General features: G+C 47.0%; 1 protein-coding gene across 9 annotated transcripts in view; it reads left to right on the plus strand.

Moving 5' to 3' along the window:
* Positions 1 to 10,507: 10,507 nt before the first annotated feature.
* LOC115176726 (chondroitin sulfate proteoglycan 5) overlaps positions 10,508 to 14,568 on the plus strand; it is a 45,823-nt gene continuing 41,762 nt past the window's right edge. For 2 of the 9 annotated variants that reach the window (XM_029736955.1, XM_029736954.1), the window contains exon 1: positions 10,509 to 11,068. In XM_029736955.1, the coding sequence (XP_029592815.1) occupies positions 10,972 to 11,068 (97 nt within the window). In that variant the 5' untranslated portion in view covers positions 10,509 to 10,971. Of the gene's footprint in view, positions 11,069 to 14,568 lie in introns of all 9 variants that reach the window. The other 7 variants (XM_029736947.1, XM_029736949.1, XM_029736953.1 and 4 more) reach the window with 6 other exon arrangements.

The following is a 14,568-nucleotide window of genomic DNA, read 5'->3' on the forward strand; positions in this document are numbered from 1 at the left end:
CTCCTTATCTCTCCTCTACTTCACCCACCATCCCTCTCTCCTCACAGACATTCTCATCTCATTGTTTTAATTACTCCAACGCAGGTATCAGACCATATTAATTTACGGTAGTATTGCCCAACATTTCTCAGTTATTACACAATATTTACTGTATTTTTGTAGGGAAATGGTCAAACAAGCTTTTTTTTTTAAATGGCCGTCTTTGTACTGCAGTCGCCCATCTCTCCCTTCTCCCCTATGAAGTAACCTTTGACATGTAAATAACACTGAAGAAGGCCAGTGTGAATTACCCTGAAATGACATTTAGATACCACTCAGTAGTACAGCTGCATTGTAAACGCTGGCAATGGATGACTCATGCATAACGTAGCATCACACACACACACACACACACACACACATACACAGACACACACACACACTTGAGCTATTACACACAATCAGCCTCACTTACCATGCTTTTAGTTGTACACAGGACTACCAAATGTTCCTTTCAATTGCTCCAATTCTGTTCTTCTGCTCGACTGATTGAGTGAAAGCCATTGCTGAGCAGTACTTAGCTAATTATCACAGTCATAGTCTGTAAAAGTGCTGTAGACAAGAGGTTTCAGTGCTTGCTAATGGGCAAAGCAACCCTGGCAGCACCCGCATGGATTCCTGCAGTTCTGTCATCTTTCTGCTGGGTATTTGATGAGAACGCATTAGCTGTGAACACATGAAGGGACAATGACAATAGAGCTCTCTCTCTTTCTAGCTCTCTCTCCTCACACACACACACACACACACACACACACACACACACACACACACACAGACACACACACACACTTGAGCTATTATGACCTGCGTTTCCACGCCTCATTGTGTCCTGGGCGACGGATACATAAACATTCCGTTTCGCTCCATCCTCAGTGGCTCGACAGTAGGCTACAGTGGCTAGGATTGATCTCTATATCCATGGCCCACTTTGACGATGTGATATAAACCAGCGGGCTATAGTGCATAATTACCCACTGCATATCTGCATGAAGACTAGGGTTGAGTTATTGTAAGTTTTGGGGAAGCTCCATATCTCATCTCTCTTTCTGTGGTGCCAGTTTGATTATCATTTCTCTTGCTGTGGTTATGGTGTGCTCAGCAGAGGGGTTGAGTGAGAATTATTTTTCTCTCTGACTATGGCGTCTAATGTAGACGAGTTAATTCGCTTTCCATCAGAGGAACTGTTAGACTTATGTACTAAAGAACAGCTGTTGAAGGTTGCTGAACACTAAAAGGTTGAAATTAGTGATAAACGTCTAAAAAAATTATATTAGGTTAATATTGAAGGCCAATCTGATGGAGTGGTATTCTTGACGTTACCACTGGGGCAGCCTCTGCTGAGGACTCGCCGTCTCCCCGATATGTTACAATTACCACTCCATCGGTTAGTCCTAGTAATCTTTTTGAACAGCAGAAAGAGCTGCTTCTGTTACAGCTAGAGCATGATCGTGAGAAGCTAGAGCATGATCGTGAGAAGCTAGAGCATGATCGTGAGAAGCTAGAGCACGATCGTGTAAAATATGAAAAGGAATTGGCTGCTGATCGGTTAAAATATGAAAAGGAATTGGAATTAAACAGGATATGGAGCGTGCTAAAATCAAGCTGCAACAAGAGCGACTAGAGTTGGTTAGGGAAGGAAAGCTCTCAGGGGAGAGTTTGCTCTGGGAAGGTGACGCAGATTTACCTAGGAGTTGTTCCTCTTTTGGTCGTGCCCCGGACACATTTGATATTCTTGGGAACTTACGGTTGTTGCCTCAGTTTAATGAAAAGGACCCTGAGACATTATTTTTGTTTGAGCGTGTTGCTGACGCTAGGACTTGGCCTGATTCTGACCGCACTTTAATGTTGCAGTGTGTGTTGACTGGTAAAGCGCAGGAAGCATATTCAGCTCTTTGTCACGGTTGTCGTCGGTGAAGGAGGACCAAAACGCAGCAGGTATGTGTATGCTCATCTTGCTTTTTAATAAATACAAAATGAACACCAAAATAACAAAGAACGAACGATCAACAAAAACAGTCTGGTAAGGCACAAGGCTAAACACAGAACAATCTCCCACAAAATACAAGACAAACACACCCAACTAATATAGGACTTCCAATCAAAGGCAACACCAAACAGCTGCCTTCAATTGGAAGTCCAACCCCAATTAACTCAACATAGAAACACACACACTAGACTAACCATAGAATACATGAAAACCAAACAGTGCCCAAAAACCCTGGAATACTTAAATCAAATGCCCCTTCAACAAACACACCACCCCGAACCACATAAAACGAATACCCTCTGCCACGTCCTGACCAAACTACAATACCAATTAACCTTATACTGGCCAGGACGTGACACTCTTAGTGTAGCCGACAGTGTCAGTTATGATAAGGTTAAAAGGGCGGTGTTACAGATTTACAAATTGGTTCCTGAGGCTTACCACCAACGATTTAGAACTTTAAAAAGGGATGATAAGCAGACTCATGTTGAGTTTGCGCGAGAATTATCTTCACAGTTTAATCTCTGGTGTTCCGCCTCTGCAGTTAGCCCTTGGAAAGTCATATGTGAGCTGATTATGTTAGAGCAATTTAAGGACACAATCCCTGATCGTATAGCGACGTACATTAACGAACGAAAAGGAAAGACTATCGCTGAAGCTGCGGTTTTGGCGGACGAATATGTTTTGACTCACAAAAGTGTTTTTGCAGAACCCCGTATTCGGAGTGAGTGGGGGCGTTCGGAGAGATTTGGGCCTCGTTCACCGAGATACTCTGGTTCACGAGCAGAGTTTCATTCAACTAGGGTTGAGCCTGACTCCCGTGGTTAAATTGACTTTGGTCAAGAGTGTCACTACTGTCAAGGCTCAGGTCATTGGAAAAACGAATGTCCGTTTCTCAGGTCTAGGGGTAAATTCAGTACAGGTGCTAACGTTAAATCTAAGCCTACGGCGTTAGCTGCACCTGTTCCACATCAGTTTACTCATGACACATTGTCTCAGGCCCAGCGGCATGTGAAAGTCCATATTGACCCAGACTATTTGCCTTTCATTACAGAGGGTTTTGTGTCTATGTTAGGAAGAAAGAAACTAGTTCCAGTGAAGATCCTACGAGACACAGGTGCCTCGGAATCGTTTGTGTTGGAATCTGTGTTACACTTCTCTGCTGAGACTGATTTGGGGAATAGTGTTCTAATTAGGGGAATAGGTTTGAACACTCTGTCAGTTCCATTGCATAAACTGATGTTGGGTTGTGGACTGGTGAAAGGTGAGGTTGTTGTGGGGGTGCGTCCTTCATTGCCTATTGAGGGTATCGACGTTATCCTTGGGAATAACTTGGCTGGTGAGCGTGTATGGCCTGTTGTGTTTCCATCTTTAGTGGGTTCCACTAAACCGTCAATTGTAGGGATTCCTGATGAGAGTGTGCGGAGTTTCCCAGAGGTGTTCTCTGCGTGTGCAGTGACGCGTTCTATGATCCATGGCGACCTAGTTACTGCGTCGGTAAATGAGAATACCACAAAGAAGTCTGTCACTGTTTTCCCTGTTATCCTATGTGTGTGATTTCCGGCGACGCTTGTACGCGGCTGGTGAAATGGCTAAAGAGAAGCTATCATCTTCACAGGGTAGGATGAAGGGCATATTTGATCGCCGAACTGAGCCGCGTCACTTTAGTCCAGGTGACCAGGTTCTTGCTCTGCTGCCAATTGTTGGTTCTCCGTTTCAAGCCAAGTTTCAAGGTCCATATACAGTAGTGCGCCAGTACACTGAGCAAAATGATCTAGTTGCCACTCCAGAACAGAGGAAAGCACACCAACTGTGCCATGTAAATTTGTTAAAACCCTATTATGCACGTTCCTCTGAGGCTGAACAGTGGGAGTCTACAGAGGACGGTAAACCTGTTCTTTTGGCTGATACCGTTATTTCCCTGGATTCTTGTCATGCTAGGTCTGTGCATGGGAAGGAAGATGTTCCTGGTCCCGACGATTGCATATTGCAGGGTAGATTGAAAAATTCTGAGACACTGGACATTTTAGACAGCCTTCTTACTCATCTACCTGTTGATGGGTGGAAAGAGATGGTTGGTCTGATTCGTAGATTTCCAGGTTTGTTTTCTGATACACCTACACGTACAAACTTAATAGAAAATGATATTGACATTGGAGATGCTGACCCCATTCGTCAGCGATTCTATAGAGTTTCTTCAGAGAAACTGCGTTGTCTGTATGCTGAGGTCAGGTACATGCTGGAGAGTAAGATAGCAGAGCCTTCTTTCTCCAGTTGGGCTTCTCCCTGTATCTTGGTCAGTAAACCGGATGGAACAAACAGATTTTGTACGGACTACCGTAAGGTAAACGGGGTCACTAAGCCAGATTAATTTCCTCTTCCTCGGATGGAGGACTGCGTTGATCAAGTCGGAGCGGCTAAGTTTGTGAGCAAATTTGACCTGTTAAAGGGCTATTGGCAGGTGCCACTGACGAGTAGGGCACGTGAAATCTCTGCCTTTATTACACCCTCTGGTCTGTACTCGTGTTCAGTTATGAGTTTCGGCCTGCGTAATGCACCTGCCACTTTTCAGCTACTTATGAACAGGGTTGTCGCAGGTCTGGCCGGGTGCGCTGTTTATCTGGACGATGTAGTGATATATGCAGATACTTGGGAAGAACATCTGTCCCGTATTCAAGCCTTGTTTGAACGTCTGGATGCGGGTCGCCTCACGATCAATTTGGCTAAATGTGAGTTTGCTCAGGCGACTGTTACATACCTTGGAAAGGTGGTTGGGCAGGGTGAAGTGCTTCCTGTTCGGGCTAAAGTGGTAGCTATTGATACTTTTCCACCAACTACTAAAAAGGAACTGATGCGTTTCTTGGGAATGATTGGTTATTACCGTGGGTTTTGTAGGAACTTCTCTACTGTGGTCACTCCCTTGACAGATTTGCTGAAAGCTAAGGCTGTGTACGTATGGTCTTCTTGTTGTCAACAGGCTTTTGAAGATGCATTGAGGTTGCTTACCTCAACTCCGGAGCTGGCTGCTCCTCGTGTGGATTTGTCATTTACCTTGCAGGTGGATGCTAGTCATGTGGGGGCAGGTGCAGTTTTGCTGCAAGCAGATATGTCTGGGGTTGAGAGGGCTGTTAGTTTCTTTTCAAGAAAGTTTAACCAGTATCAGTTGAACGCCATGGATCATCACTGGTGGCTTTGTGCCATGGATCATCACTGGAGGCTTTGTGCCATGGATCATCACTGGAGGCTTTGTGCCATGGGTCATCACTGGAGGCTTCGGGCCATGGGTCATCACTGGAGGCTTCGGGCCATGGGTCATCACTGGAGGCTTCGTGCCATGGATCATCCCTACAGGCTCCGGGCCATGGATCATCACTGGAGGCTTCGTGCCATGGATTAACCCTACAGGCTCCGGGCCATGGATTATCGCTGGAGGCTTCGGACCATTGATCATTACCGGAGGCCTCCTACGGGGAGCTGGAACCGGTCTCACCAGACTGGGGAGACGGGCAGGACACTGGGTGCGCAGAGCCGGCACAGGGCACCCTGGGCTGTGGAGGCGCACCGGAGGTCTGGAGCTCAGGGCTGGCACACCCCGTCCTGGCTGGATGGTCACTGTAGCCCAGCAAGGGCGGGGGGCTGGCACAGGACGAACTGTGCTGCGCTGGTGAATGGGGGGTACCATGCGTAGAGCAGGCGCAGGATAACCTGGGCCGTAGAGACGCACTGGAGACCAGACACGCTGAGCCGGCGCAGTTCTTCCTGGCTGACGGCCAACTCTAGCATGGCAACTGTGAGGAGCTTGCACCGAGCGCACTGGGCTGTGAGTGCGCACCAGCGACACAGTGCGCATCACCGCATAATACGGTGCTTGCTCAGTCACTCGCTCCCCACGGTAAGCACGGGGAGTTGGCTCAGGTCTCAACCCCGACCTCGCCAATCTCCCCGTATGCACCCCCAAAAATATTTTGGCGCTGCCTCTCGGGCTTCTGTTCCTCCTAGTATCGCCGTTCCGCTCTCGCTGCCTCTATCTCCTCCGGCGGGCGGCGATACTCTCCAGGTCTAGTCCAGGGTCCTGCCCCATCCAGGATTTCCTCCCAGGTCCAGGACTCCAAGTACCTCCTCCCACGCTGCTTGGTCTTCTTTTGGTGGGTGGTTCTGTCACAGCGGTGGATGAAAGGGGACCAAGGCGCAGCGTGTTGAGTGCTCATTCTTTACTTTTAATGAGTAACACTTCACAAGAAAAAACAAACGACAGCCAACAGTTCCGTAAGGTACATAGACTATACGGAAAACAACCACCCACAAAACCCAAAGGAAAACAGGTTGCCTAAGTATGGCTTCCAATCAAAGACAACGAAAGACACCTGCATCTGATTGGAAACCATACTCAGCCAAACCTGGAAAACGAAACATAGAAAATGAAAACTAGAACACATTCCCCTAGAAACAAACAAACCCCAAAACATACAAAACAACCCCCCTGCCTCGCCCTGACCATTCTACTATGGCAAATGACCCTTTTCACTGGTCAGGACGTGACAGACACGTGTCAGGCTATGCTTTATTTTGACACTGGTAAATTTGTAGAGAGGAAAACTGGTCCAGGGAATGTCTGGTTAACAAAGAAAAAAAGAGAAGTCTGTTAATGTGTGTGGTGCGTGTGTGTGTGTTTCCATCTGTGCATTAGACCATTCTTGTATACTCCCATCTTAGTTTCTGGAGCCTGTGAGTGGGTGGTTGCCTTGGCTATGTACATAGTAACAAATGCTCTTGCAAATTATTGAAGCTTTTCTGCCCGAAGGAGGGAGGAAGAGAGCGAGAGAGAGAGAAGGATGAGGAAAGTGTTGCTGCTGGGTGCACTGGGTGCAGAGAGAGGGAGGGGGGGTGATTGGAACGGGTGAGGCTGAAGCTTATGTACAGTATGTATGGAGGAGGAGGACGATGGTTTGGATGATTGGTGGCCATTTCAACGTGCTATGTTTGGGGACGGGAGGTTGTTTTAAAGGTGGGAGCACAAACAGTTTAGTTCTGCTCTGGTTAGCAGCACGTCAGCTTGTGTTCCCCGAAGCCCAACCCGCCACTAGGAATAGCAGCACGTCAGCTTGTGTTCCCCATAGCCCAACCCGCCACTAGTAATAGCAGCACGTCAGCTTGTGTTCCCCATAGCCCAACCCGCCACTAGGAATAGCAGCACGTCAGCTTGTGTTCCCCATAGCTCAACCCGCCACTAGGAATAACAGCACGTCAGCTTGTGTTCCCCATAGCCCAACCCGCCACTAGGAATAGCAGCACGTCAGCTTGTGTTCCCCATAGCCCAACCCGCCACTAGGAATAGCAGCACGTCAGCTTGTGTTCCCCATAGCCCAACCCGCCACTAGGAATAGTAGCACTGTTCAGATGGCGACGGAAAGAAGGAGGAGGTGGGAGGAGGAGGACAAAGAGGGATGGAGAAAAAGGGAAGGCTGTGACAGTATGGGTTCTAACTGGACTGGAAGTGGATTGTAAAATACATCTGGAACATGGATCTGTACAATAGAATCTGTGCGTGTCTGTCCATTCATTGATAAAGACCTCATGCTACACCACACACACACACACACACACACAACTACGAGTATGTACACACACACACACACACACACACACACACACACACACACACACTGACGTCTCCCACACGCACACTGTCTCTCCCTCGGACTCAAACTCCCACATGAGCGTTTTCACTGGGCATGTATACAGTAGCTGGAATTCAGAAGCGAAGCAGCCTAAAAGGTCATTGTCTGGCCTCATTAGCACTATCTGCCACACAGCTGTAATAATGAAACCATAATGAGATATTATTAGTAAGTATATACAGTAATGTGGGTCATTGAATGACCTGGGGTCATCTGTTAAACTCTTCTCCAATCTTACTTTATCATGTTCATACCTAACACAGGATATGTTACCCACACAGCAAACATATTGCAGTGTTTCTTACATAAAGGTTAGGGATAACGGTCTAATGTCTGTCAACGGTATAATCTACAATAGCTTCAGAAACATTCTAAGAACATTCCAACAACAGAGCTGAAGGGAGGTGCTCCTAGAACATTGAAGAAAAAGGGAATCAAAGGGGAAAATCTATTATGTCCCAGTCTTTTTTTGTTTGTTAGATGGGTAGGTATGACCTTTGAACCTCCCACCTTTCCAGTCTGACCTACGATGACCTTAGTCTTCCCCAGGGTGTCTGAGAAACTGCCTAATTCTTACATTGTTTGTTTTGTTGTTGTGTGCGTGCCTGCCTGTACCCCTGTGTCACCACAACCGGATAATAATTGTTCCCCTGAGGTGGGGGGGGGTCAGTCATATTTTTGGGGAGAGGAGAGTGAGGATTATTGTCTAATCCCAACGTTGTTGACGGCCCCGTGTTCAAAATTAAACCGATTGGTGAGGCTGTCATAACAACAGTCCTAGCTAGAGCAGACATGATAGCTGTAAGAGGCATTAACCCAAAATGAGTATATGACGCCCAGAGACAGATCTGGGGTGAGGTGGTTTAGGGGGGTCTATTTGTGCATTGGGGAAATCCCCTCTTCTAACCCATCAACCTGACTCACACATAGTCAAATGGCTGATTCAGCTCTGGATGGGTGCATTTCTGAGGGCAAATAAAGGGGGTTATCGTGTGAGTAGAGAGGGTAGTGAAAGTCAAGTCGCTCTGACTCAATCGACCCCATCTCAAATGTTAATATATACACAGTCTCTCAGGACATAGAGGATACTAACAAAGTCTCTGTATACTGTGTTTAAAAAGCATGGGGACTGCAGACTATGAGAACTGTTGGTGAAGGAGAGTTCTGATAGATGATTTCAAGATCTAAGCAAAGTTCATTGAGGGGAGAATGAGTGGCCACCAGCCATTTGTCAGACAGACAGACAGACAGACAGACAGACAGACAGACAGACAGACAGACAGACAGACAGACAGACTGACTGACTGACTGACTGACTGACTGACTGACTGACTGACTGACTGACTGACTGACTGACTGACTGACTGACTGACTGACTGACTGACTGACTGACTGACTGACTGACTGACTGACTGACTGACTGTTCCCCCAAAGAGGAGTATTGGTAGGCAGGGGGGCTGCAGGCAGTCTGCAGGGCACGAGCACACACATATACACACACAAAGCCCTCACAGGAAAGCAAAGCGATCATCCTCAGGTCAGGTGTGTTGGAGAGGTAGGATATGTGAGTACCATCCTTAATTTTGCTGAACCCTGCCTACGTGAAAACGTTGAAAAGTCTAATTTGAAATAGGAGTCAATTATTAATTTGTTTCACACTGCATTTTTACTTTACTTACTTTCCACAATTTAACTAATGTAGCATTTTCAAAAACATTTAAAATGTTTTATTAACTTGTAACACACACACACACACATGCACGTGCAGGCAAGCTTTCACACGCTCACACAAACACGCACACACACAACATAAAAGCCTGTTGCCGGGGCTTCTTCCCCTCTTCCTCCATGGTCTTCCTCTATGGTCTTGTGGCCAGCCAGGTCACCTGTGATACAAGTCAGTATTCTTCAGTATTCAGTATAAGTCCATCCATGTCTGAGAACGTCGGGAGATGAAGTGTAAAACGCCCACTAGGGGCAACAGTGAGCACGGGTAAGTAGCTTCAAGCATCTGCCTCTGATTCCAAAGGTTGCATGTTGGAATCCAGCAATAGAACGTTTTTGATACTATTGTTTTAAGCCTATCCATTCAGAGTTAATGCCTAATCTTAAGAATTTGGATGTAATGCCTAAACTCAACCCCAACCATAAAAATGTCTAAACTAAACCTTAAACACCTTGACATTTCACGTTTGGAAGAACTTCTAAATTTCATGTTCGAAATGTCACGTTTGTTGAACATTAGCCCAATTCTGAACTGAGACTGTGAGAGCTGGTAGCTTGTGAAAGAATGTATAGGACCCCCACCGTCTGGGCCCTCATGCATTCATCACTGCATCCCAAAGTCTCTCACACCCCGCCCCCTCTCTGCTGTTTGTTTCTTTATCTTAACACACAATTAACCAAAACATGTTGTTTCTAAAGCATTAAATCACTACTTTACTTTACATCTCCCTCTCATCCAACTGTTATGTGGCATGTGGCCCATGCACCGAATAGTTTGACCACAGTGCTTAAAACCCATGATTTATATTTAACTTGATTTATTCAAACATTTGGCCAAAGCCATCAATCTCTTCAGGGAAATGTTTGAAACATTTGACAGTGGAAAATAAGCACACGCCTGCGCGCTCACGCAGAAGTATTATAATTTTTATTTTAAGTCTCCGTTGATAAATTGTGTTTAAAAGGCTGCTGAAGCACTGAGCTGAGTGTGTGCACTGGCAAGATCCAAGTCTCAGTTGAATAGCAAATTGGTCCAAATTATTGAAAGGAAAAAAGCCTTGGGAAGAGGAGGGGTAGGAGTAGGAGACCGGGGGAGGGGGGTAGCAACAATCCTTTTCCCTTCCCAGATGGTGAGAACAGTGCCGATCGCATCACATTCCGCGGAGCGTTGCCAGCCGTCCTATGGTGAAGTGCCATCGCTCTAATCAAAAACAAACGGAGCCGCAGCTTTCGCTTGCGCTCAACTCAGCTCCAGTACGGAACGTCCATCCTTGGCTGTGCGAGGTCTCCGTCTGGCCGATATTCGGTGGCGACGGGGCCTTGAACGATTGAACTGTGGTTAATTGAAGAAGCGGGATAAGTAAATACGAGCACACTACTCAAGACGAAGTTACTATGGAGAAGCGCAGGGAGGCGGGAGTCTAACGTGGATAGGGGGCACAAATCAAATCAAACGATTTACTATTCGGATTAATTCAATTTTGAACACTTCATTTTCAGAGGGATTTTCATCAGATTTTCTGGCCATTATCCCACGCAGACATGAACGGAAAGGAAGCGAGGTTTTGCTCGGGATGCTGGAGGCTACTGCTGCTGTCAAGCATTCTGGTTCTACACTCGATTCCCTTCTTTGTACATGGTAAGAAATAATCTCATTTTTGACTCATAAGAAAACATGGGTTGTCTCTTTGTTTTCCCTCGGATGTGTGTGATAGGCTGACCACCGTGAAACCAGTGACAAAACACACTTGCACAGAGTGTCCAACAAAGGTGGCCAGTGAGTCTTCTATTGTAGGCTAGAGCCGACTGGTCATGCGCTCACTCTCAGAATAGTGTCATTAACCTATGGTGCAGTGCTTATCTTTGCCCAGGACGCAAACCAATATTTTATTTGGGTTATGAGATGACATGATGGTTGGGATATTGTCGGGCAATGTGTCAATTTCAAAGAGAGGCAATTGCATGGAGGTTGTATTGGTTTTTGGAGAGCCGGATGGCTCAATTGCCTTTCAGCAATGACCCACTCTCGGTATCGGTGTTACGGGGTAATAGTGGCGAGCCGATGCGCTTGGACTGCTCCCCCGAGGCTGCTGCTGTCACTATGGCAATGATGGAGCCAGGCGACACAAAGGCAGGATTACGGTCGGGGTCTCTGTTGCATTATTCATCAACCAATCTGAACGGACATTCTGATACAGCGCGCCTTGGCTTTTATAGAAAACGTGAAAAGACACTGAAAACTCTCTGTCCTCATTGTCTCATGCTGAATCACAGCCACTTCTTATATTTTAATAATGTTGTTGGATATGAATAGCCTAGGGATAGAATCAATATGACATCATGGGGATATAGGCTACCTAATCTAGTTTATTCATTTTATTTACATTTCCTTACTCGGTCGCCATTACCATTAGATTTTATGTTTGGCCACTTCTGCTTGGATGGGAGGATGATGTCCAGTGATTGTAGGAATGGGAGCGTGAATTGGTACTCTACAGGCAATGTAGTCTGCGGAAGGATGGGATGATAGGCTATATTTATTTATCCATATGTCAGTATAAAAACCCGTCTGTCTAGCCTCTGGAGACTGGAATCTCCCTGGCGCGTCGCTGGTCCGGGTTGGTGCACTATTGTCCAACCGGCAAAAAGAGGATCCGTTTATGCCCATCACCGCCCAGCAACAGGGCACTGAAGACGGTACCGATGCGCCAAGACATGCTCAAACAATGTCCTGATTAAATGGGTGAATATATAATATAACGTCAGCCATTCCAAGTTTATACAATCATATCTTCAGTAAAGTAGGGCACCCTCTGATAAAAATACAATTAAAAACATTTGTTTCACAAAATTTGTGAACTAGGCTTTTATTCATTTTCTTGCTTCACCTGTGGGCTGTGGCAGTGGCACCACCTGCCTGCTCCTTCTACTGTGAACACTGTGGTGACCAAAGAATGGTGTCCCTAACAGTGACAGTTGTTGGTGCCATTTTCAGTCTTCCATAGTGAAGTGAAGAGATGGTTAGGGGGTAGTAGTGAGGGCTGTAGGGGCATCTCCCCTCCCCCACTCAGAATGACGGCTGTGTCAGCGGGTTTGGACGGGTGATGGAGGGGGTAATGGTAGTCAAGGCTCAGCCACATTTCCAGGATTTATGTTCCTGGGGCCAGCATGGTGATGGACTCTGGGAATGATGGACCTCCCCGCCCGCCTGCCTGCCTGCTTCTCCCTCCTGCCTGCCTCTCCCTCCTGCCTGCCTCCCCCTCCTGCCTGCCTCCCCCTCCTGCCTGCCTCCCCCTCCTGCCTGCCTCCCCCCTCCTGCCTGCCTCTCCCCCTGCCTGCCTCTCCATCCTGCCTGCCTCTCCATCCTGCCTGCCTCTCCCTCCTGCCTGCCTCTCCCTCCTGCCTGCCTCTCCCTCATGCCTGCCTCCCCCTCCTGCCTGCTTGCCCTCCTGCCGCGTCTCCCTCCTGCCTGCCTCTCCCTCCTTTCCTCTGCTCTCCTCTGGCCTGCTGACACACATCTGCCGCGGACAGATTATCTTTGAAACGCAGTGTGTTAATCTTCAAGCCAAATCCCTCCAGCCTTTTATATAGCAGTTTAGGAAAAAACACACATTTTGATCATAACAGTCATTTTAAAATCAATATAAAGTAAATTGGAGAAATAGTGCACATCTCTCTCTCGCTCTCTCTCTCTCTCTCTCTCTCTCTCTGTCTCACTCTGTCTCACTCTGTCTCTCTCTGTCTCTCTCTCTCTCTCTCTCTCTCTGTCTCACTCTGTCTCACTCTGTCTCTCTCTGTCTCTCTCTGTCTCTCTCTGTCTCTCTCTCTCTGTCTGTCTGTCTGTCTGTCTGTCTGTCTGTCTGTCTGTCTGTCTGTCTGTCTGTCTGTCTGTCTGTCTGTCTGTCTGTCTGTCTGTCTGTCTGTCTGTCTGTCTGTCTGTCTGTCTGTCTGTCTGTCTGTCTGTGTTCTGTATGATGCCACTGTTGTATGTGCTCTGTGGAATGGTAAATGTGACCCAGGTTAGATATGCCACATGCTAAAACAGTCTACCTACATATCCTTCTTACATTGGTCTGCTCATTAGAAAACACCTGCCAATGGGTGTAGTCCCAACCTTCCTTTCTCTAGTCCCAGTAGTATACATTACTCATTTCACATTAGTTATACAATGAGCTTTGTTCACTGCTAGGTTGGACACATCACCAATGGAGAGCTGGAATCATTAGGACAACCTCAACCCCCAGCACCTCACATGCTGCTTGGTAGAATCTCTGCACTCCACCTCCCTCCATGCTCAGCTCAAAGACGCCTCTGCATGTGTAACATGAAACCCGCTTTAGGCACACCCTCCTTCCCAAGCAGTTCCTCTCGGTGTTGCTTCAGGGGGATTGTGGAGTGATTTTGCATCTCATCAGAGGAGGAGAAGCCTGGGGAGAAGCAGAGAAGAAGACAAAATAGTGTTTTCCCGTTCTCTCTGTCCTACCACCTGCACCCCCCTGCTCCAAGGTTCTGCCTCCAGTTGCCAGCAGGGGACCATTAACATAGATGTCGGTTGGCTTGACCTGGCCAGCCGTTTAAAAGTGTGTGTGAGCATTCCCATAGGTTGTGATAGTGTTAAGAAGAAGTGTGTGTCTTTGTGTTCTTGTATGTTCTAGTAGTCTGTGTGCGTGTCAGTGAGTTCATGTCAGTGCACGCGCCTTCTAATGTGTCAGCGCACATCTAGTCTCCTCCACACAGCGAACCGTGCTCTGCAATGCAAGCAGAGCGTATTACATCACCGAGACGGCTTCCATAGTTGAGCCCTGTCCTATTAGTATTCATTCCCCTACCTCCCCCTGTCAAAGAGGTGGTCCTCTGTAGCTCAGTTGGTAGAGCGAGGCGCTTGCAACACAAGGATAGTGGGTTCCATTCCCTGGACCACCCATATGTAAAATGTATGCATGCGTGACTGTAAGTCACTTTGGATAAAAGAATCTGCTAAATGGCATATGTTATTATATATTAATAAAGAAATCCACCATACTTCCACATTCAGCTGAACCAGCCCAAGAAAGAACAAAAGAAAAACAAGAATAACATGGATAAGATTACTGATAGCTGGATTAATGTGGTCTGTGTTATCCCTGGATGCCTTTGAAA

Source organism: Salmo trutta, chromosome 37 (assembly GCF_901001165.1).
Source record: "Salmo trutta chromosome 37, fSalTru1.1, whole genome shotgun sequence".
Lineage (NCBI taxonomy): Eukaryota > Metazoa > Chordata > Actinopteri > Salmoniformes > Salmonidae > Salmo > Salmo trutta.